At 37.7% G+C, this 23,692-nt stretch overlaps 1 protein-coding gene across 8 annotated transcripts in view; it reads left to right on the top strand.

The window, feature by feature from the left end:
* The window catches only part of CHD9 (chromodomain helicase DNA binding protein 9), an 87,219-nt gene extending 63,750 nt beyond the window's left edge, over nucleotides 1–23,469 (top strand). For 4 of the 8 annotated variants that reach the window (XM_069027055.1, XM_069027056.1, XM_069027062.1 and 1 more), the window contains 21 exons: nucleotides 203–382; nucleotides 1,695–1,805; nucleotides 2,492–2,688; nucleotides 3,470–3,669; nucleotides 4,131–4,290; nucleotides 5,235–5,324; nucleotides 6,125–6,228; nucleotides 6,352–6,469; nucleotides 7,139–7,196; nucleotides 7,529–7,571; nucleotides 7,735–7,954; nucleotides 8,078–8,280; nucleotides 8,509–9,417; nucleotides 11,568–11,731; nucleotides 12,678–12,950; nucleotides 13,724–13,892; nucleotides 14,830–14,969; nucleotides 15,441–15,662; nucleotides 16,471–16,599; nucleotides 18,592–18,696; nucleotides 20,028–23,469. In XM_069027055.1, the coding sequence (XP_068883156.1) occupies nucleotides 203–382; nucleotides 1,695–1,805; nucleotides 2,492–2,688; nucleotides 3,470–3,669; nucleotides 4,131–4,290; nucleotides 5,235–5,324; nucleotides 6,125–6,228; nucleotides 6,352–6,469; nucleotides 7,139–7,196; nucleotides 7,529–7,571; nucleotides 7,735–7,954; nucleotides 8,078–8,280; nucleotides 8,509–9,417; nucleotides 11,568–11,731; nucleotides 12,678–12,950; nucleotides 13,724–13,892; nucleotides 14,830–14,969; nucleotides 15,441–15,662; nucleotides 16,471–16,599; nucleotides 18,592–18,696; nucleotides 20,028–20,891 (4,659 nt within the window). In that variant the 3' untranslated portion in view covers nucleotides 20,892–23,469. The remainder of the gene's footprint in view (nucleotides 1–202; nucleotides 383–1,694; nucleotides 1,806–2,491; nucleotides 2,689–3,469; nucleotides 3,670–4,130; nucleotides 4,291–5,234; nucleotides 5,325–6,124; nucleotides 6,229–6,351; nucleotides 6,470–7,138; nucleotides 7,197–7,528; nucleotides 7,572–7,734; nucleotides 7,955–8,077; nucleotides 8,281–8,508; nucleotides 9,418–11,567; nucleotides 11,732–12,677; nucleotides 12,951–13,723; nucleotides 13,893–14,829; nucleotides 14,970–15,440; nucleotides 15,663–16,470; nucleotides 16,600–18,591; nucleotides 18,697–20,027) is intronic. The other 4 variants (XM_069027061.1, XM_069027057.1, XM_069027059.1 and 1 more) reach the window with 4 other exon arrangements.
* The last annotated feature ends 223 nt before the right edge of the window (nucleotides 23,470–23,692 follow it).

Here is a 23,692-nt window from a genome sequence, read left to right as displayed (position 1 = left end):
GAGAGACATACTTCTAAAAATGTGTACTGTAACCACCTAATTTATTATTTCAGCTCTTAGCTAGACTTTTCTCTTAGCTTTTAATACTCCAGATTTAGGCTTATAAATCATAAGGTACAGTTAGGTTGTGGAAAGATGGGAAAGAGAAAAGACTTCTGGGATTTTTTTTCTTAACTGTCTAAACCCAATTTTATTTGCTCAGATCCAACAACTCTCCAAAAAAGAAATAGAAGACTTGCTTCGAAGAGGTGCCTATGGTGCCATTATGGATGAAGAGGATGAAGGCTCCAAGTTCTGTGAGGAAGACATTGACCAGATTCTGCAGCGCCGGACTAAAACGATCACAATTGAATCCGAGGGAAGAGGCTCCACCTTTGCCAAGGTGCAGAACAGCAGGATGTTCTGTGACAGTACAGAGCTGTAAATGTGGTTGGATGTTGAAGAGTTTAGGCCTTATTTTTAAATTAAGTTTGCTTGTGTTTAATGGGTGTGTGTGTTAGGTACATATTTTGGGTTCTTGCATCTGTATGTTTATGTTAACGTGCACCTAAAAAATCCAATCGGCACAGACAGATTTTGTAAATGCCAGGTGCAAGGAGCATGCTTGAACAAAGATGAGTAATGGATCTGTGCTGCTTTGGAAAAGGCTGGGTGTTGTGGGAAATATAACGAGCTGCATTAGCCAAGAATATTAAAACAAATTTGTTTATAGATCTATTTGTATTTAGATACATTAAGAGCAGGGGAAGATATATATGACAATAATTATTAAGGTTAAAAATTGTCAGGCTTATTCTAAAAATGTGTAAACAAAGGATATATTTTGAACCTTAATCTTTTTTGGTCAGAATTGGAAAAGCAAAATAAGAAACCTCCTAAAATAGCAGTGAGTGGATACTTTTTGTACATGGGAAGGGGGCTGAGAGTGTAAAATATCAAGCAGTAAAACTGAGCTTGGGGTGTGGGCACTTCATGAATGCAATTGTGAGAATTCCAAAGTAATTTAAAAGGCAAAGAAAAAGGAAGACTTGAAATACAGTAAATGTATATTTATATTCTTAAATAGCAATATTTTAAAATATTATTTATTTACATGTTTATTTAGGTTTTCTTATATCTTGCTGATTATGGCTTAAAAAAGAATTAGGTTTCTAAAGATCATCATCACTGTCTTTTTATCAGAAGAGTTAGAAATTTTTATATATATTTACTCTTCTCCCAAATGCAGTGTATCAGGGTTTTTTAAATGCCTTCTGAAATTAAGCCTATTCCGTGCACTCAGGCTTTGATTGTTGGCAGCTTAAACGCCCCTTTGAAATTTCCCTCAAGCGAGTACTTCTGCATGAGATGAAATCCCCAAATGCTGATAAGCCTCTTCAAAAGATTCTTTTTTCTTCCATTCGAGTAATTTAGATTCAGACTTAGAAGCAGAAGAATCTTGCTGCTTAATGTTCTTCTCTCCTGATGGTGCATAAAAGTTCATTAGATTTTTCTGATATATTATGGATCTGATTTTTAAAAATTAAGGGGGAGGAGAGCTTTTGAGTTGCTTTGCAGTGTAAGTAACTTCTAAAGTCTTAACAGCTGCTTGGGAGATTTTTGATGAAATAAGGTCATGCAATCGTCACGGCACTGAGACAAACTACAAACTTTTGATGTATGATGTTGGTAAGCTTTAGTTTTATTCATTACAGGCTAGTTTTGTTGCATCTGGAAACAGGACTGATATTTCACTAGATGATCCCAACTTCTGGCAGAAATGGGCCAAAAAAGCAGAAATAGATATCGATGCAATCAGTGGTAGAGTAAGTACTTTCTTAATGTGTGTTTTTTCAAGTCCATGCTTGCTGTTGAATTCTGAAATTGCAGGTATGGGATTTCTGGTTCTTCTTGATAAATATTTCAACAAATCAGACTTTTTGTGCTGGCTGATTTGTGCATGAGCAGTCAGCCTGCTGATAGCTGTAGTATTTCCTATTTCCCTGCTGTCCTGAAAAAAGTTTGGGCATCTTTGACTTTTGTTGAAGACCTGAAAATGATTGAAAGTATGGAATTTCTTCTGGTTGCCCTATTTGTCTGTAAATCCTGGACTGGAATCTGAAAAATAAATGACTAAAACCTGTATAAATTGTATAATACTGCAGTCTGTGAAATGCTATGCTCGAAGACATTCCCCATGCATTTGACTCAAAAAGGTTTCCATGCCCCTTGTCTCTCACAAAGCCTGCAGAGTAGTCTGTGTAAGTACTCAGCTCAGATGAGATACTCTGTGTTGTTTATAACTGATGTACTGGCATTAGCATATGAAACTTATTTTTTGTTGCCTTAAATACCACAAAATGTTTTACTTGCTCCATGGGTGTTCACTGTGATGTCTTTACAAAATAGCTGTGAATGACAAGGCATAGGAATTGTTTCTGAACTGAAGCCGTAGTACTTGAGAAAAACTCGACAACTGTTTCTCTCACAAGGTTTGTTTGCAATTTTGCAGAACAGCCTAGTTATTGATACCCCAAGAATCAGGAAACAAACACGGCCCTTCAGTGCTACAAAAGATGAGCTGGCAGAGCTGTCTGAGGTGGAGAGTGAGGGTGATGAAAAACCAAAGCTCCGCAGGCCGTGTGACCGTTCCAATGGCTATGGAAGGACAGAGTGCTTCCGGGTGGAGAAGAACCTGCTGGTCTATGGGTATTGTGTACATCCTTCTTTATTCTATGAAGTGTTTTAAAAATATGGTTTTTCCATGTACTAAATTGTATATGTGGAATAACTTAACTCTATATTGGCAGTAACCTGGCGTGTGTGCAGAGAATGTGTTTAGAACAGGAATTTGTCTTGCACTCTGTATAAATCTTCCTGACAATTTGCAATTAAAGAAGCATTAAAAAAGAAGGGTGAGAATCTTTCTTCAAATGAGATTGTAGCATTTAACATGGGTACTGCAGGAGTCTCTCTAAAAATCATTACAGTAAATGCTGCAGGCAGACTCAAGACTCCTTAAAAAATGTCTGAAATAAAGCCTTGGTAGGTAACTTGATTTTCATAATTGTAGAACATCTTGCACTTCTGTGAGGCACAAATAGGAACTGAGAATCTAACCAGTTATTTTAAGCATACTGAAATCAGATAAGTTGATTTGGAAATCAAATCCTAGGTCTTCTCTCACCCATCTTACAAGAAAAATAACAGCATTCTTGTCACAATGAGTTCGCATCAGTTTTGTGTTTTTGAAGTCTACAACAATCATCCATATTTTTTGTAAAGAGACACTTTTTGTTTAAAACTCTGTTTTAATCAGATGGAGTTATGTTGCAAATGTTACTTTCTTATTTCCACTCAGTAACTTAAGCTGAAAGAAAAAAGTTGAAAGCTAAGTATTTTAGAGAACAATTCCCTTTTGTAAGAGAAGTCTGTAGGCTCCCCCAGTGTTCCACTTCCAGGTGCTGATTTGTGTTTCACTTTGGGCCAGGTGGGGTCGATGGAGAGAAATTCTGTCCCATGGTCGCTTCAAGAGGCAGCTGAATGAACAGGATGTGGAGATAATTTGCCGAGCCCTATTAGCCTATTGTCTTGTTCACTACAGAGGGGATGAGAAAATAAAGAGTTTTATATGGGATCTCATCACCCCAACAGAGGATGGGCAAACACGAGAGTTACAGAACCACCTTGGTAAGGACTTAATGTGTTTCTGCAATTAAACAGCTTCATATGTGTGCCTGTGGTACTGGGATAAAAACAGCTAAAAACCCTCTCTGAACACATCTACTTGAAATAAATGGGATTTATTTCAAACACACAGTTCAACCGATTCAAGTGTCATTTCTGCTTTGCCTTGGATTTGATGGCTTACCCAAATGGTGCTTGGTGTGAGCTTTCATTTCAGTTCATAAGAACCTATTCTGTTTCACAGTAGGTGACAGACAACACACTCCTCTTTTCTCCCCCTCTCCTGTTTTGTCCTTACTGGCTCTGTGTACTCCAGAGGTGCTCTGAGACAAAAAAAGATTGATGTCCAGAGCCTGATGTTAGTGTTGTTCCTGTCCTGTAGATCACAATACCTGTATAGGATAGAGGAACGGTAAGAATCATGGGCATCTATATCTATACCTTTAATATTTTGTATTATGTAGGCTTATCAGCCCCTGTGCCAAGAGGAAGAAAAGGAAAAAAAGTGAAGACCCAGGCTAGCACTTTTGATATACACAAAGCAGAATGGCTTCGAAAATACAATCCAGAACATCTTTTGCAAGATGAAGGATACAAAAAGCACATAAAACACCATTGCAACAAGTAAGCAGTAGCTGAAGTGTGAATGTCTTTCGATGTGTTTTTTTTTTAAAGTTTGTTTTTTCTTCTAATTTCTCATTGTCTTAGAAAACACTAGAACAGTTGTGGCAGTAGGAGGAAACAAGTTTTAGTGGTGTTGGTTTGATCAGAATAAATAGGTCATAGTGTATTTGGAGGTGAACGGATGATTTCACATGTAAAATAATTCTGTTACAATTTTTAAAGAAATTGGTTTTGTCTGTGAAGAGATCTCTTGCTAACATGTTTGGGATGCCTTGCAGCAGCCAAGGGACTAAAGAGTGGGAGTGCTTATCAAAGAGACTGAAAGCACTAAAGTTGCTGCCCCTGAATTGTCCATGCTGTTTCCCTGGCATGTTTTCTAGGCTTCGGAGACTCTGAGCTACCAGTTTGTGAAAGCTTAGTCATTCATGGCAGTGACTGAGCTTGGTTTAGATGAATCATATTACTGTAGCAAAATTTGTCATATTCTGCTTGGACAATTCATACAGCTGTAGTCAAGAATTGATGCATGGAGAAGTCATTGGGGTCATGCACCAAATTTATGAGTGACAAGGAATGGAAAGGCTAAGGGGAGGATGTTCATTGTCAGCCCACTCAGTCCTCTCTAAGGGCAAGTTCTAAGCAGGAAAAGGGAAATAGCAGTTTGTTCTTAGTGGTATTTATGAAGCAAGTGAAGAGTGTTTCTGCTGACCCTGGTCTTCAGGATTTGAAAGAAGTTTTGCAGTGAAACAATTTGTAAATGTGATAGCAATAAAAGCTCTTAGGTCACCTGAGTCGGATTTTCCCCCTTTTAGAGCTGAAGGAAGTATGTTTTAGGAAAATTTCTTGAAATCTCTGTGATATTACAAAAGTCAGAACAAAACCATCCACAACTATTGAAAGCTCTTAGAGTTCTAATATTTGTATTTCTTTTCTTCTTTGTTTAGGGTCTTACTTCGAGTAAGAATGCTGTATTACTTAAAACAAGAAGTCATTGGTAATGAATTCCAAAAGGTCTTTGATGGAATTGATGCCAGGTGAACTATAGAGAGAGTATTTTTGCTTGTTTATTTCAAATGTCAGATGAAAATTCAAAAATCTGCCTAGACCTAAATAAGAAATGTTAAAACTAAATGTATTTATCCTTAGGCTGTGAGGAATGTATTTCTGTTTTCTCTTTGTTTACTAAACACTTCATCAGCTTGACATGAGGAAGTCCTGATTCCTTTTTGAGTGTAGCTATATCAACTAAAATAACATGAGTCAAATAGACTGAAAAAGTGAGTGAAAGATAGAATTATGTACTTGACATGCTAATTGGCAGGGTTTCCCGTGCTTTTGATTATGTTCTGTGTATTCTGTTAATGTCTTTATTTTTTATTTCTTTTTTTTTTTTTTTAATGCAAATATTCCTGTTTGGAAATTCTTGAACTCACTGCTACAGGAGCTTGTGGCAGATAGAAAAATGTAGTTTGATTCACAAACATTAGTGAAAGAACAGTCCCTCTCATGCTGTTAAACACTAGCACAGATAATCCTTGGTTTGCAAAGTTGTGTAAGCACAGATTGCTGGGAGTTGGTGAAGTTCACAGAGAGGAAGAATGTTGTATACTGGTTTTGCTTTTGTATTCTTTCCCTGTTACTGGTTTCTCAAATACAAAATACCAAGCTGTCTGGGCATTTTGTATTGCTGGTTTTAGGGATTTACTGTATTTGTGTGCTCGAAGAGAGAAGTTTAAAGTCCTACATAAAGTAGAAATGTACTAAGAGAATATAAAAAATTAATTCTTCCTTGGAATTCTATTGATGTTGGTATGCTCTTGGTGATTCTCTTCAGTGAAATTGATGTTTGGGTTCCTGAGCCAGATCACTCTGAAGTTCCTGCTGAGTGGTGGGATGCAGATGCAGATAAATCTCTTCTAATTGGAGTTTTTAAACATGGTGAGTAATGAGGGTGACTCTGTATGTGCTCCCCACCCCCCAATATAAAAACACCCTACACTATTTTTTTTAATATCGTTTACCCTGGACGTTGAATTTTTGCCACTGTTTTTTCCTTCATAGGTTATGAAAAATACAACACTATCAGAGCAGACCCAGCTCTTTGCTTCTTGGAAAGGGTTGGAAAACCAGATGAGAAAGCAGTTGCTGCTGAACAGAGAGCAAATGATTATATGGATGGGTATGGAAGGGAATGTTTTGGGGCCTCAAAGCAAGCAAATTTGAATTTACATGCTGTACCTTATTCTCTTCCTAACTGGTTTTACATGAGTTTGATGTCATTGTTGTGAGGAATACTACTTTGATTTTACTGCCATAGAGTGGAAAACAGGAATGGTATAGCGGAAGCATCGAAGTTTGGGATTTCACAGTTAGGGGAAAAATGCAGCAACTTATTACTAACAAGGATTCTACCTTGTGTTAATTTATTAATACTACTTCGACACTGAAGTGCAAAAGCCTTCAGAGGTGGAGTGCTACAGAGCTGTTTAACTTGATTTCAGGTCAGCTTTTGGTGTCTTAGGCTTGTGTAGCTGACCAGTGACCCCAGTAGATCAATCTGAGAATTGCTGATAACTGTTGAAAGAGAAAACTGCTTTTATTCATTGCGTCATCAGTGAAGTTATTAGTTGTGGTCATAAAGAATACTTTTGAATGAGACAGCAAAGTAGGGCGAGCAGGATTCAAGCCAAAGCTGCCATGAAATATTTTCTTCATTAAAATGAAAGTTAAATACAGTATCTTACTAAATTTAGATCAGTTTTTCTTAATTGAAAAGAGTGTAAGAACTTTTCAATTAGTAGTGTAAAATATTACTAAGATGGCTTCTTTTGTGTTGAAATTTTAACAGGGATGTAGAAGATCCAGAATATAAACCAGCACCAGCAATGTTTAAAGATGACATAGAGGTATAGTAGGCACCAATAGCTCCTTTTAACACTCATTCACTTAGACACTTGGTAATACTTTCACCTTTTTGTTGAGTAAATTACTGCATTTTTTTCTGTATTTCTCTGAGTTGATAAAGCTTGCTCCGTGTGTTTCTGAAGTTGTCTGGGTGGGTGGGAATGGTAGGGAATTGTTGCATGGTTCTGTTGTATACCTTGTTAGCCATTTATCTGAACTATTTGTTACTCTTGTTTTTTGTCATATTCATAAATTGTTGTAAGAGGTAAGTGTAACCTAAATCTCTGGAGAGGGCTGTATTTTAAATTGTGGTTCACTTTTGTTTTTTTTACAGGATGATGTTTCATCCCCAGGTGATCTAGTAATAGCAGATGGAGGTAAATCCATAAAACTTCAAATCTGAGCCAGTTGCTTTTGTGTTTTGAATTGTTTTATTCTTGTGATTCTTAGCTAAAATGTCGTTAGATTGCCTAGTGTAGAGCCATAGACACTAGCAATGATCAACTTCTTTATTTTTCTCATGACTTGGTCTTCACATAGATGGACAAATGATGGAAGGCGACAAAATCTATTGGCCCACTCAGTCTGCCTTAACAACGCGTCTGCGCCGCCTGATAACAGCTTATCAACGGACGAGTAAAAACAGGCAGGCCCAGCAGATCCAGCCAACATTCCCAGTACAAACCAGTATGATGCAGCCTCCATATGAAGAAGCTGCACTAAATCCAAAGATGGCTGCTAAGATTGAAAGACAGCAAAGGTATGTGCAGCATGCAAATACGCTTTTTCAATCTGCCCTTAGGTAAAAAATGGTAAAGACGTAATAATGTGTGAAACAGTGAAGAAAATGACAGAATTTCACATCTTTTTCTTGCTGGTCAAGATGGACAAGAAGAGAAGAAGCTGACTTTTACAGAGTCGTGTCCACATTTGGAGTGGTGTTTGACCCTGAAAGGGGACGATTTGACTGGACCAAGTTTCGAGCAATGGCTCGGCTGCACAAGAAAACTGACGAGAGCTTGGAGAAGTACCTGTATGCATTTATGTCAATGTGCAGGAGGGTCTGTCGTCTCCCCTCAAAAGAAGGTGGGTGTGCATGTTTTTACTTTCTAAATTTGTGTTGTCAGTGCTTGCCTTGAAAAGGTTTTTCTTTCATGTGTTGGAAAATAAAAATTGGGAGGAGGAATTAAGGAAATTGTTGAGAGTAAAATTGAAAGCTTATAATGGTGAGACATATTAACTGATCAGAGTCGTCTGCTTAAAGTACTGATTTGGTGTTTTTAGCAGATTCTCATTTGTTTTGTTCTTGTACAGAACTTGTGGACCCAAACATTTTTATCCAGCCCATCACAGAGGAGCGTGCTTCCCGGACTTTGTACCGCATCGAGCTCCTGCGGAAAGTGCGAGAACAGGCTCTCAGACACCCACAGTTGTTTGAGCGACTAAAGCTGTGCCAGCCAAACCCAGACCTACCTGTCTGGTGGGAATGTGGGACTCATGACCGGGATTTACTTATTGGAGCTGCTAAACATGGAGTTAGCAGGACAGATTATCATATTCTTCGTGATCCTGAACTGTCTTTTATGTCTGCCCAGAGGAACTATAATCAAAACAAAGTGGCTCTCTCGAGGACTTCTACTCCACTCTTGCACCAGTACCAGATGGCATTATCTGCTTCTCCTCTTACACCTCAGTCAAGACTGTCAGATGCTAAAGTGAATGCTTTTGAGGACACAAAAGCTAAAAATGAAAATCTGAAAGAGGACCCTCAGTCTTCTGAAGATGAATCTATGTCTACAGAGGAGACACAGACAATACTGAAATCTGAACCTCTGAGTCCCAAAAATGGCACCCCGATACAAATTACAGACCACAGACCTAGCATGAAGGCTGAGACAGACAGGCGCATGGTGGCAGCAAGGACAGAGCCTCTAACTCCAAACCCAGCTTCCAAAAAACAGAGAGTCAGCAAAAGGGGGTCTGACTCTAGCTCTGACTCAGACTCTGACTCAGATAGATCATCCTGTTCTTCCAGGTCATCATCTTCATCCTCTTCGTCTTCCTCATCTTGTTCGCACTCTCGATCTGGTTCTAGCTCTTCATCATCTTCATCTTGTTCTTCAGCATCTTCATCCTCCTCCTCATCGTCCTCATCATCATCGTCGTCGTCATCATCATCGTCTGAAGAGAGTGATAGTGATGAAGAGGAGGCACAAAAACGTGGTATGTGTGTAGTCTTACTTCTGCAGTATAACTCTTAACTGAGCAAGTTTATTCTTAATGGAAAAATGTCTAAAAAAGGCTATTAAATCCCACAGAAGTAAACTTTATTAAACATTAAGTAAGAGTAAATAAACATATTTGCTTGATTCTTCCAAATGAGTTGGAAGAATTTCAGGAATACTGCTTTTTGTTTGCTTCATATCAGTGCCTTGGGTGAGGTACTTAGGATGTTTTGACTGGCTCCCTAAGCAAGGTTGCTGTGCATGTGGTTCGAGTGTGGCAGAGTGGAATGGACAGTGTTTTCTGGAAATATATTATGTGTGTGTGTGTATTCCCTACTGTGGTTTCTTTTTTGTTCTAAACAGACTCTTTAGGTTTCCCTGTTTGTTTTTTTCACTCTTGCTCACGTCTTTGTAGCTTCCTCATTGTTCTTTCATGAAACCTGCAAGCTTCCTTCTGTCCAAACTCAGTGAACTGTCAGCTGCTTTCTCTTGTGAACTGGAGGTGCCCAAACAATGTTCTTGCACTGAAAATTTTCAAACACTTAAACACTTTCCAAAAACTTAACTTTTAAAAAAAACCTGCTTAGGCAAGACTGAGATGACTGCAGCACGTAAGACCACGTAACACAGAGACACAGTGAAAGCTTCGAACTAGAAGCAAAAATCTGATAAAGTGATTTAAAGTTTTTAATAACCTAACCATTCATTATTTAATACACTCCTTTCTTTGCTGCTGTGAAGTGTCCTCTACATCCCCCATTGAAATTCAGAATGTGGAAAGATTTCTCTAATGTGTGATACAAATGGTAATAGAGAAGGGAGGAAAATGAAGGTAGCCAGTGGGATTAAAGTATAAGTAAAGAAGACTTTTTTTTCCCAATACCTTAGGGAAAAAGGCATTGTGTTAATCAGATGGATCTTCTTGTCCATGGAAATGACAAATGGAAACCATGGGGTTAATTTACTGGGGAAATGATTACTGGGCAAGTAAAATGCCACTTAAAGAAAATTACTAGTATGCTGCTGTGTGTAGCAGGAAAAGGACATTTTCAGAGGAAGCAGTTGTATGCAAATAGTAAAACAATGAGAGCAAAGGAATGCTTATATAACATTAAATATTCAGATAGAAATTGTGGATACCATAAGCATATTACATGTCGAGATACTAGGTTTGTTCTGTGCCAGCCCAGTCTGTTTAGGCAAGTAATCCTGCCTTCCTTGGACTGCAGAATCCCATAAGTCAGTTGGCCTTTTTGTTTTGGGGTTTTTTTTGGCAATTTTGCTGTCTGTGTTGAAGAGATTGGTAAATGGTGGAAAGTTCACTTAACTTCATTTGTATTTTAATTTTAAGCCCAGGTTTTATTTCACTGGTTGTACAATGACGATGACCCTTTACTTTCCACATTTGGAACATCTCTGAAGGGAGTGCTGGTTTCTATCAGATGACTCAGTACAGAGCCATTGTTAAAGAGAAATTTGATTTTTGTGGAGCTGACCCTCTTACTCCTTGTGCTGATGTAGTAGTTACCTTTTCAGGCAATACTTTTTTGTTGTTGTTTCAGACTATTTCCCCATGTCATAGTGAAACTTCTGTTGTTGTCTGGATGGAGGCAAAAGTGAAATACTAATGATGAGAGAAATACAGGAAAGTCAGAGATCACACTGGAAAGATAATAGGAAAAAATCCTCAGTGATTAAAAATTGAGCAATTGAATTATGCAGGCACACATGTTCAAGACATGGAACATGCAGTAAATGAAATGGGCTGTCCTTTAAAGTACTACCCCAATAGATTTGCCATGTGCTGGTGATAGACACCTTTGATTTCAGTTTAGTTCTAAACTTAGTGAATGTAGGCTTGCAAAAGAAATACATTAAGTGAAGACTGTCTGTTAGATTACTCTGAAGCATGTCTGTTTCCAAATAGCTAAATGTTCAACATCTTAAGCTTCGAAATACTAACAGGAATATGTGTGGAAGTTATATCCCTAGAAAAGGATCAGCCTGAAAAACCTAAGAGATTAGTTCTTCAGTTTAACTTTGTGTTTGGACTTTCTCTGAACATTGTTGTGTGTTTTGTTCTTCTGAATCTCTTACAATGAGCATTTAACTCCCTTACAACATAATGATTTTGATGGCTTTATTTAGCAGAAGGAACTCCACATATAAAAGCCTATGATGAAGAGAGTGTGGCCTCTCTGAGCACCACACAAGATGAGACACAAGACAGTTTCCAGATGAACAATGGGACACCAAATTCCGGCTATCTCCTACAAGGTGGATACATGTTGGCTGCGTCCTACTGGCCAAAGGCAAGTTTATAATGCAACTTTGAAAACCAAAGTAGTAGTTGAAGGTGGGCTCTGACATTAGTATTCTGTTAAATATATTAAAACCGTGAAGCAGGGGAAATAGCTGTAGGATTTGAATTTTGGGACCTTTTAGTTGTTTTTATGTTGGCTTCTGAAACATGCATTAAATCCAAATAGTACTTTTCATAATTTTTGAAGGGGAGCATAACTTTTATGTCACAGGTCCTTGGCACTTTGTGAAAAATTACATTCAAAGTGTAAAAAGTTGACCTATATCAAATATAGAGGAGAGTCTTGAATTCAGAAATAAGTGTTTGCTTACAGAACTTGTAATTTTAGCAGTCGTAAGTTTTATTTGACAAATAACTGTGAAATGATCAGAAAATCCAGTAGTTTCTGGAGTCTTAATGTACCTAGCTGAGTTTATTGGGACTTGAGAACTGTGTATTATGGAGGTGTGTGAAGTGTTATCTGTGTTTGGTGTCTAAAGAAGGGGAATGAGGAATAATGTGGTTTTGGAAGCTAAAAGGAGACATGAATAAAAAGACCGTAGATTTAGTTTTATAAATGCTATTTGCTGTATGTTATGGTGGTGGCTCACAGGTTCAAATCCTGCTAGCAGCGAGCCAAAGCCACACATACAAATACTACTTTGGTAGTTACCATATCTTTCCTTTAAAAATCAGGGAGACAGTATATTTCAAGCATTTGGCAGACCACATGAGAGAGATTGCACATTTGTTTACAGGTACGTAGTGAAGTTAAGTACAGAGGTAGCTTTCACAGACTTACAGGAAATCAGTACAAATCCCAGAACTTAAAAATCTTCAAGTCCAAGTCCAGTGATAAAAATAATGTCATTTCTCTGTAGAATTAAGAGCTAATACATAAATGTAACAATGTTGGTAAGCATTGGTCTTACAAAATGATTTTTTCTGTGTTTTAGGATCGAGTTATGATTAACCGACTTGACAGTATTTGTCAGACAGTGTTGAAAGGTAAATGGCCTTCAGCCCGCAGGAGCTACGACAGCACTACAGTGGCATCGTTCTACACCACCAAACTGCTGGATAGCTCAGGGGCAGCTGCAGAGTACAGTGAGCCCAGTGCACCCACACCCCCTCTTGCAGCTGTAAAAGAAGAATATGACCAATCACCCCAGCTGTCAAAGGTGAAGAAGCATGTACGAGAAAAGGAGTTTACAGTGAAAATCAATGACGTATGTTTATTTTTATTGCCCTAGGACCTGGTTGCGATTGCGGTGTGCGGCATGCTTTACCTGCAAGTGGCTGCCTGCTCTCACTCTCACTTCCTTCACACACTTGTTTGTGGGTATTTGGGTCTGCTGCTTCTGGGCACTGAGTGTTTGGGGTTTGGGTTTGGTTTTTTGGGGAGGGGGTTTTTTGTGTCCTTTTTTTCTTTTTCTTTTTTTTTTTTTTTTTTGATTTGCTTAAGCCACTGGAAGGAATCATTATTTTTCTCTCTGAACTGAATTTTTGCCATGCTGATGCTTCCTCAGACAGCTTGTTTTATGCTGTTTCTAACAAATCAAATGGTTAGTATAAAAAGGTATTTCTGCTGTTAAGCTTTTTTTAAACATTCCAGCAAGCGCTTTATTATTTCATGGTCTTTTAGAGGATTACAGGAAAATTTCCTGGTTTAAATACAGGCTAGAAGCTTCAAATATTTTGTTTATGTGTAGTTTGAGATCTGTTCGTAGCACATAAAAATATATGACTATTTGCTCTTGTAGTTGGGTCTAGGACTGGATTCAGGAGGTAAACAGCTTACCAGTGTCTGGATTTTTCAGTTCAAATGAAATTTCTGTTCAAATGTTGGTTTTACCTGGAAGAGCGAGATTGTATAAGGTCTAACGAAGTGTTTTCATTCTTTCTCAATTCTTTTGGAGTAACTGTATGTGAAAACCCTGATTATGAAGTAGTTATTTCTGCTTCAGCAGAAGCTCTTCTAACCCTGGCATTTATTTAACAGGAAGGTGGTTTGAAATTGACTTTTCAGAAGCAGGGACTGTCTCAGAAAAGGCCATTTGAAAGCGAGGAGGGTGCATTGGGTCAGCAGCAATATCTGGCTCGGCTACGTGAACTCCAGAATGCTTCAGAAACCAGCCTTGTCAACTTCCCAAAATCACTTCCCAAATCAGGTACATAAAGTATCAGAGAGCAGAAGGGTAATCTAGTATTAAATTTTCAGTGTTCTTCTGTTGATGTCCATGGATCAGCAGTGGAGAGAGATGTTTGCAATGTTGCTGTTCTAAACTGCAATCTGGAGAAATTCTATCTAGTGTGGAGACACTCTCCAGTTCAGAGCACCTGATACTTTGTCTCAGTGTCAATTACTGTAATGTTCATTTTTTAGAATGATGCCATTATACACTGTAAACATCCCCCCTCCAAGAAAATTGTAGTACAGTGCATCACTATGCACTGACAGTAATCAGTTTAACTCAGAACTTAATGTGGCTATTTGTAAGTTAAATGACGAGTTCCAGATTTATGCCTCTGCCAATTTGGACTCTTCATAATCTTTCTTGTGTCTCCTATAAAGAGACAGTGGAGGACAATAATCTAGAATCAATTTTTTGATTTATAGTCAAGAACTTACAGCTTGTTTCAGAATAAAATAACAGTAGGTATAGTCTGACAAAAATGAGCCTGAAGTAAGGAGTTAACACTTGGATTAAAATACTTGACATTATTAGAAATGGGTTCTCAGTTTAGTCCCGCTTCTGCTTAAATTTTGCAACATGCCATTAAAGTCTTGCTAAACATTTATTTGGGGATGTCTGCCTCTCTTATGTGTGTGATGTCAACAGTTTTCAACAGCTATCATCCCTGAACAGATTAATTTGGAGGGGGTGGAAGGGCAGTAATGAAATTTTCATAGTAAAGTGGCTTTCAGAGCCTGATATTCATGATGCTTTAAATAATCAAAAAACAGAGGGCAGTTTGTCTTAGCTATTACATCTAGAAATTGTATGCACTCACACTATTTCAAGTAATTTTATTTTATTTTTTTATTCCGACATGTTTCTCTTTATAAACAAGCATCTGACACAAGTTTTATTGCATTATTCTTAGGTACTTCCAGTCACTTAACAGCCAGTGCCAATGGAGTCATAGTTGACAGTCAGCCTGTAGTCAAAAAGAGACGAGGAAGAAGGAAGAATGTGGAGGGGGTTGATGTCCTCTTTATGAATAGAAATAAACAGCCTAACCATGTAAGTAAACTTGATTTTGTATCCAAAAAATAAGATCAAAATTATTATTAGTGCCTTAACTGAGCATAACCAGCTGTCCCTGTCCCTGTTCAACTTTTGGGTTTGGGATTATTTTGCTGATAGTTTATGATTACACAGATGAGAACTTCATGAAGTGTCATTAAATATTAGATATATAGAATATTGATAATGGTTTTTAAAATGTAGCTTTAATTCTGATGAATTTTAACAATGTATTATTAAAAATTTGTGGCTTGACATAGCAACACTTCCTGACGTGCTTTCTTGTACATCTGTTATGGGACCCGATTGGGCAGTGGCTTGAAGGGATTTCTGTGACATGAGCAGTGCCCAAGTCCTTAAGTGTGCCCTTAGTGATCTGCAGGACTGTGGCCTTCATTGACTTACACATGAAATAATTGTGATGGTTTGTTTTCAATGCAGAAAGTCAGATGTCTTTAATTTCTCCAGGTTAATCCAGGTATTAACTCCTGTCAGGTTGCTGCAGGCATAAACCCAGCACTCACTTACACGCAGTCCCAAGGCATGCTTGATGCAGAGAGTCCCGTTCCTGTTATTAACCTAAAAGATGGAACAAGGCTTGCAGGTGATGATGCCCCCAAAAGAAAAGATTTAGAAAGGTGGCTTAAAGAACATCCTGGATATGTTGAAGATTCAGGAGCTTGTATTCCTGTGAGTATTTCTCTCACCTCTCTCTAGCTAAATAGTAAAATATTTCTCATATGATGTATTTGGGTTTGTATTCTATGTTACAGGGAATTATTTCCTTGTTCTTCTGTTCCACTTAGGAAAAGGAAAATACCCATTTCTTTTTACAATGTGAGGTCTGCAAGCCGTCCTTTTGTCTCACAAGTGTAATTGCCAAGATAACCAATACTAAATCAAGGCATTTGATCTTTGTATTGTTTCACTTAGGATTTAAAAAATTATCTAGGATAAGAAAACTCATATTACCATGGTACTGATGATTGGAGCTGAAAATGTGTAACAGCATATTTAGTGATGTGGAAGAGGATTAAAGACTTTCCTATGGAATGTATCTCATACCTACATTACAGTGCTATGGTAGTGATGTTTGTGTGGGTATGATCTTCTCATTATGTTACTTCCAAATTTGAGATTTGTTAATATTGAGCAGAATGTAAGAAAATCTTGTGTGTGACATCTGGAATAACAACCTTACTTCTCCATGAAGATGTTATAATACAAAACAGCAGCAATGTTCAGGACAGTTAAAGTACTGTTAAAAACGGGAAATTAGTAAAACAAAGCAATGGGCAAAGGCATCAGGGAAATGATGTAGTGCTGTTTACTGCTGAGTAAATGATTGTGATTAGTAAATAGGTATTGTTATTAAAATATTTTTGAAGTTGGAGTTGACTTCTAGGGAATGCCTGACTCAAGAGAATGCACAGAGATCTTACTGTTCTTAAGTAGTTATATCAGAAAGATAATTGGCTTTTTAATTCCTTTATAACAGAGGATGCAGCTGCATGATGGGAGGCCCAAACAAAAAAGACACCGCTGTCGAAACCCCAATAAACTGGATGTTAACAGTTTAACTGGTGAAGAACGTGTCCAGCTCATAAATAGAAGAAATGCGAGAAAGGTATTCATTATTCTGATACTCCCCAAATGAAAAATTACTCCAGATGAAGAACTTGATATACTACGCTTGCTAAAATGTTCCCAATATACAAATGAAAGGTTTTTGGTTTAAAGTTTTGGCACAGAGCAAAAAGGTCAGTTACAATCTTTTGGTACATGTTTTGCAACTGGGAAAATATGTAAGATAGAAACATGGTTTATGTTCAGGTAGAACTGAACACTCGGGATGGTGCAATGTTTGTCATTGACTCAGAGGCAGGGCCACTAAAATACGTATTCAAAATACGTGATCAAAGTGGCAACTTCATCAGGAGTTTGAAATGTTTTGTAATTTTCTCATTACTATTTTTGACATAATTAAAATAATATTGGTAGTATATCCAGCAGAGAAGCTTGTCCATTGGAATTAAGGAAATCCTGTGTACTGGAATTTTTTGCTTTTTTCAGTAATATCTGGCATTTGCCCTTTATGGATCACCAGTAGATATTGGCTGTCAGTCACATTTTTAGGTGCAATGTTCGGGGAATAGGAGAACAAAAGGAGAAGGGGAATTCTTGTATAAAAACGCAGCAGTGGAAGATGTGAGACCAGGCATTGAATTGAATTTTTGTACAGGTGATCAAAGTTTGGGAACAGCACAGTGCATTTGAATAGGCTCTGGGGAAGGCTAAAGGCAATATTCAAGAGAAAGATGCAGAACATTACTGGTGTCTGTTGAACAGATCTGGCCAGATGTGTGTGATGGTGTCTTTGAATGTCAGTGTAGCACCAGAGCAGCAGTCCAGTGGGAATCTTTGAGCTGTTGTGTGCATGTATGGAGTGTTTTCCCTTTCTCTTGTTGCACTGCCAGCTTTTCCTTTTGTTAGAGCAGCTGCAAGGGAAGCAGGATGGGGTTTTTTTGTATGCTGCTATATTAAGGTCAGGAGCTTTGTCCGTCTGTACAGGAGAGCGAGGCAGAATTCGAGTCTTTAATCTCTTCAGTGTATTGAGACAGCAGCTCTAAAGGGGAGCCAGAAGGGTCTGTGAGTCTCTGGAAACTGGGATCTGTGGCTGCTCTTCAGTAAGCTCTGCCCTGAGGGATCTTGTCAAAGCTGAGGATCAAGGAGTGAGGGATCTGATCTCTGTTTACTGTGAAAACCTATGTTTTCATGATAGCTTTTTTCCCCTCAAACTTCCACTCCATAGTTGGCACTTGGATACTTTATTAATCTCAGTTTTTCCATACATAAGTTGTCCTCAACTTCTCTGCATCACCAAACTCGTTTCGTCTCATTTTCTTTTGTAGTTTTGTAACACTGTGAGTAGCAGAGGGTGAGGGACCAAAAGTAGCCTAGAAAATATGAGTTTAAATTGCAGTTTATAGAGAAAGTTAAGCAGAAACTGGAAAATTTTTCCTTTTTTCTTTCTGGATCTGAATAATACCTCCCATTAATTTAAAAGCTTACTTTCCTGCTTATGTGCTTTCATTAGGATATGCTGTTCAGCAATTTTAACCTGGCCTTTTTTGCATGAAAAAAACTCAAGAACTTATTTCATGATGGCAGAGCCTCTTAAAAGAAGTATTTCTAGAAGTTGACTGAGATGATAGAATAGGATTGATATATTGAATAAAGGAAAAGTCTAACAGGATTGTACTTACAGCCTTCTTGGTAATAACTGCACCACTGTTGTTCTCTGTTCATGTGGTTGCTCTTCCATTTATTGCATGTCTAAATAAACATTAAATATTAACATCAGTGGGAATGTCAAATATCGAAGTCTCAAACTGAGTTTAATAGATGAGTTTGAATTTTGTAGATTTAGAACAGATCATGTACACATTTACCACCAGGAGTCAGTCAAAAGCTGGATCATGCTCAGTGATAATTTGAAGTGAGGCTTTATTTGTGTTGTATTATGTAAATGGTAAAAATGAAACAGTGTCAGGTATTAATGTTGCTTTTTTCTTATCAGTTGTCACATATTCGCTGACTTTTATCTTCTGCTTCTCAGGTTGGAGGTGCATTTGCTCCCCCTCTGAAGGATTTGTGCAGGTTCTTGAAAGAAAATCCAGAGTATGGTGTGGCTCCTGAGTGGGGAGAAGTTGTAAAACAGTCTGTGAGTATTTGCAGAATAAGATAACCATGACATGAAATGTATATGAAAGAAAACAAGGCAAACAGAAAAAAAATGCATGCCAAGAGGTGTGATTTTCATTTCTGGTATTACAGTAACAGCAAACATGAGTCAATGTCAGCTTTTTGCCAGCTTAGTTCAGTAAATGCTTTGCTGGCACAGCTGGAGTAGGAGAAAGGTGGAACAGTGACTGGCAACCCCAAATTAGAGATTTTGTTGAAGATGCTGTAATACTGTGACTTTTTGTGTCTTAAATGTAGCCCTGGTGGCTTTTAGGAAAGATATTAGCCAAGGAATTATTTATGAGTAAGAATATTTTCTCTAAAGTTCCAGTTAGGAAGAAAAAAAATGCTTAATCTTAAATATTTATTTTACTTTTAGTGTGCACCTTTGAGAAATTAGGATACTGAGGATACTATCAGTTAGTCTTGTCTTGAAGATAACGACATATTTTGAACTTCAAAAAGTTATGCTGTATAGTGTACACCTCTGAATATAGGTGTAAATAATAGCAGAATTACTTTGAGAAAGTAGTAGTTATCTGCAGTAGGGAAGAACAGAACTTGTTCTGAATTCCTGTAGTTGTATTAAGCTAATATAAATTAGAGTTATTTGCTGGGGGGAAAAAAGGCAATTGTACTATGGAGTTGCATAATAATTGATCTTATGATTGCCGTTTTAAAAAGGAAATTTCAAGACCATGCATTTCAAAGGGAATATTGGTGTTCATTGCAACTCTTTCTTTGTTAGGTAGGAGGACTGAGAGTGCTGAAGTAATACTCTACAAATCCTAAATAGAAGTACTCCGAATTTAATTTAAATTCAAGTTGAGTCTTTATTGTTTATTCTTCAGTTTATGGATGAGATGAAATATGAGGACATTAAAGAGACACTAGCAATAATAAAAAAGGCTCAGAGATTGTTGGTCTGTGGGCAATCACACGTATTTAACTTTAAATTGAAAACTAATTAAACTGTCAAGTGATTGCGGTGTGATAATATTTCAAAGCAATGCTGGTTTAGAACTTAGATTGAGCTTGCTCCTATAATTAGCTATATTTGGCTTGATGTGTCAGGAAACCAGTAAGGATGAGTTAGCAGAGGGTGTGAGAAGATCTGTGTGTAGCCCTCACAGTGGAGATGGGCCTGTAGACATTTGGGATGTGGTAGCACAAAATCATCACAAATTCCAGGGACTTGTCTGGAGATCAGGCCTTTGACACTGTTCTGTACACTTGAGTCCTCCATTTGCTTTTCTTTTGCCATCTTTAAGCTCTCAAAATACACTAAAAGTGCCCCTGTGTCTCTCCCAGGGCTTCCTTCCAGAAGGAATGTTTGACCGTATCCTCACGGGCCCGGTGGTGCGGGAAGAAGTGAGCCGGAGGGGGAGGCGCCCCAAAAGCGAGATCGCCAAGGCAACAGCAGCTGCAGCGGCCGCCTCTGCTGCCAGCGTGTCCGTCAACCCCCTGCTGGCCAATGGATTGCTGCCAGGAGTGGATCTGCCCAGTCTTCAGGCCTTACAGCAAAACCTGCAGAACCTGCAGTCGCTGCAGGTGACAGCAGGATTGATGGGAATGCCAGCTGGCTTAGCTGCTGGAGGAGAGGCCAAGAACATGGCTGCCATGTTCCCCATGCTGCTGTCAGGGATGGCTGGATTACCAAACCTGCTGGGCATGGGAGGACTTCTGACAAAGTCGACAGAATCCATTTCGGAGGAGAAAAAGGGAAGCGATTCAAAGGAGACAGATACAAAGAAAGAAAGGACAGAAGACCAAAATACGGATACTGGTGGTGAAAACTCTGTTTCAAGTTCTCCTTCAACATCCTCTGCCGCTGCAGCTGCCAATCCTCTCTCTCTTAACCCTTTACTTTTGTCCAACATACTTTACCCAGGGATGCTTCTCACTCCAGGCCTTAATCTTCATATCCCACCTTTGTCTCAGTCTAATATTTTTGATGTACAGAACAGTGAAAGTAATGACACAGGCTCAGCCAAGCCCACAGAGGAAAAGGAGGAAAATTCTAGGGTTAGAGATCAGGATGACAAAGGGGGAACAGAGCCAAGCTCTCACAATGAAAACAGCACAGATGAGGGTTCAGAGAAAGCAGATGCTTCATCTGGATCTGACAGTACATCGTCTTCATCTGAGGATTCGGATTCGAGCGATGAAGACTGACCCCAGACTCTGCACTTAAATTATAAACTGATTTTGAATTTATTCTTTAATTATTTCATTGTAAATAACCCAGTGTTGAGTGCATCAATGATTTACTGACCGAACATTTCAGTATTTGTTTAGAAGTGCAAACTGCTTTCAGAGACGTTTTGCATGTAATATTTCTTGAAGTTCATAAGTTTCTGAACTTGTATGTACTATCAAATACACAATGGTGTAAAATTACAACAAAAGGCATTATAATTTTGTTGGGGGGTTAATTTTATGAAAATAATGCTCAAGTAAGAGCTGTATATTTAATATATTTGCAGTGAACACAGAATACTTTATGCATATTATTGATTTAATTTGAATATAGTTTTACAGCCTCCTTGACACTTATAATTTACAGATCAAAACTCAGCAATAATTTGGGCAGCTAATGAATGTCATGAAAGCTGTAGAATCTACATCACCATCCATTGCTTTAATTACATGAAAATGCTCTAGTGTTGTGATGCACTGCTGTTTCCAATTCAGGTACAAGTGTGTTTAAAAGAAGATAAATTTTTCCCAATCAGCCAATTAAACTGGCTACCTGTTACCTCAGCTGAGTTAGTTTAGGAAGTTTACATTGGTTTCTATTACTTGTTTTCAGGTTTTGTTTTGTTTTTTAAAGACATCCTGTATAGCATGTTAAAATCTGAGTTATTTGAGATAAGACTGTTGGGGTTTTCTTTCCCCCTTATTGCAACTGTTGTCTTCGACAGCAGTAAGGGGAAATTAAAGCAAAAACTGTCTTACCTCATGCTACTTGGCACCATGTAGATCTATTTAGTTTACACCTTGCAAAGTTTTGGGCTCCCTCTGCAGAATAAGAAGTCCCAAAATGAGGAGTAGTTTCCCCAAGACTCAGAAGAGGCAAACTGTCATAAAGTGCCACTGAAAAGACCTTTCAACACTGCATAATTCATGTAAAAATTGTTTGTTTGCTTTGTTTGTGTAGATTTCTATTTGTGTTTTATGTCATAAAACCTCCTGGAGTTCCCAGTTAATAATGGTAAATAAAGTACAGATAGTTTTGAACTCCTTTTGAGTTTAAACTTCTCTGCAGATTTAAATCTGATTAAATATTATCCAAAATCATTATTGGGATATCACTTCATATATTATGCTGAGTTACCCACTAACGAAAAAGCACTTTGAATAGTAAGGAAGACAAATTATTCCTAGAAACGACAGTAACAGGGCATAAGGCATCTGTTTAAGTCCAAATCCTTAGAACCCTTTACTATATAAAATCTGTCTAAGATTTGATGTGTGATATGATTCCTCCTTCTTAAGCTGCTATTACTCTGACACGGTCGAGGCCCAGATTCACATTTACAGAACTTCTGAACTGACTGAGACTTCAGTTGGCCGTGGTTACATCATTTGCGGTCCAAGAATAGGCAAGTGTTAAGAGAAAATAGATACAGGTACTAGTGAAAGTCATGGAAAAAGCTTTACAAAGGGATAAATTTAAAAATAAAAAACAAAAACTGTATATTTTGATATAGTTCTGTTGCTTGCTTGTACAGTAAAACAACTGTGTTGTTTTTTATCAAGAACTTTACCAATGAAATATAAGTTTCTATGTGCAAAATAACTAGCCCCATGATTAGAAGCAGTATTAGATGTAATTACACAATTATACAAGTACCATTTGGATTGTGCTGGTTACGTATTTTCCCAGATAGTATTCTGATTTTTGGCCCTTCATGCAGTGTCTTAGCAATAGTGAAAATCAAAAACTGCCAAGAGAAGGGGGTAGCAATTCATCATTAAAATAAAAAGTATTTCATATTTAATATTTTGCCCTTTGTAATATAGCACTTTTATTTAACTAGGATGCATCTATGAAATAGCCAAAGTTTTACAAGCAGTTATTAACTTCGTTTGCTGATGGAGTATGTCAACAATACCATCACTTCCCACCCTTTCCCCACAAAACAAGTCCTAAATCTTGTGGCTAAAACCTAATTTATATCAGATTTATGAAATAAAGTATTTTCCTATTATGGTCAAGTAAGTTTGGTTACTGTTCTAGTGATTCTTTCTATGTAATAAGGCAATTACAGTTTCAAGTAAAGAAGGCTGGTGTAGACTTGAACATAATTATATTTGGGTTATTTTTCATCAGTTTGATCCAGAGGGGGAAAAGTGTCCCACTATCAGCTAAACTATATGCAAATACGGTTGTATAAAGTTAAGGGTTATAAGGAAACCTCAGTAGAATTACACTAATACTGAAGTTAAAATTAAAAGGATATCCAAGGTGATGATAAAGTGTGTGTTGGTAGTTACTAAAAAAACCTTAGCTGTTATTGCCTTGTATTTCTATCCCTTGTTTCAGGCTTCATGATCCAAGTCTTAGTCCAGGTTTTTTTTGGACATTTGCAATATTTGCCAGTTGTGTTCTGTGTAGTCCGAATTTGCTTTCTGTAGTTGAACAAGCGTCTTAAAAAGTCATTTGTAATTTATTGAATTACTTTCTATGATGTTCTATAGAGCAAATGGAAGTTTAATTATTTTTTATTAAACATATTCTTTGACTACCCGTGATGTCAGCCTCAGTATGTGAAAGTAATGCTGTGTAAGGATTAAACATGTATCTTCTAGCAGCAAAAGTCAAGTTTTAAAACTGAAATTATTCTTAAGACCTTAAAAAAAACCCTGCAAACAAGCCAAGGATGTAACACTCACACCTACTGCCCAAGACCACGGTTTACTCTTGTATGATTTTACTGGGAATCAATTGCTTCTGGTGCTCTTGTCTTCCA

The sequence above is a fragment of the Aphelocoma coerulescens genome, chromosome 11 (genome assembly GCF_041296385.1).
Source record: "Aphelocoma coerulescens isolate FSJ_1873_10779 chromosome 11, UR_Acoe_1.0, whole genome shotgun sequence".
In the NCBI taxonomy this organism is placed as follows: domain Eukaryota; kingdom Metazoa; phylum Chordata; class Aves; order Passeriformes; family Corvidae; genus Aphelocoma; species Aphelocoma coerulescens.
Note: the sequence above shows the minus strand (reverse complement) of the source record. Positions and strands in the feature narration are given on the sequence as shown.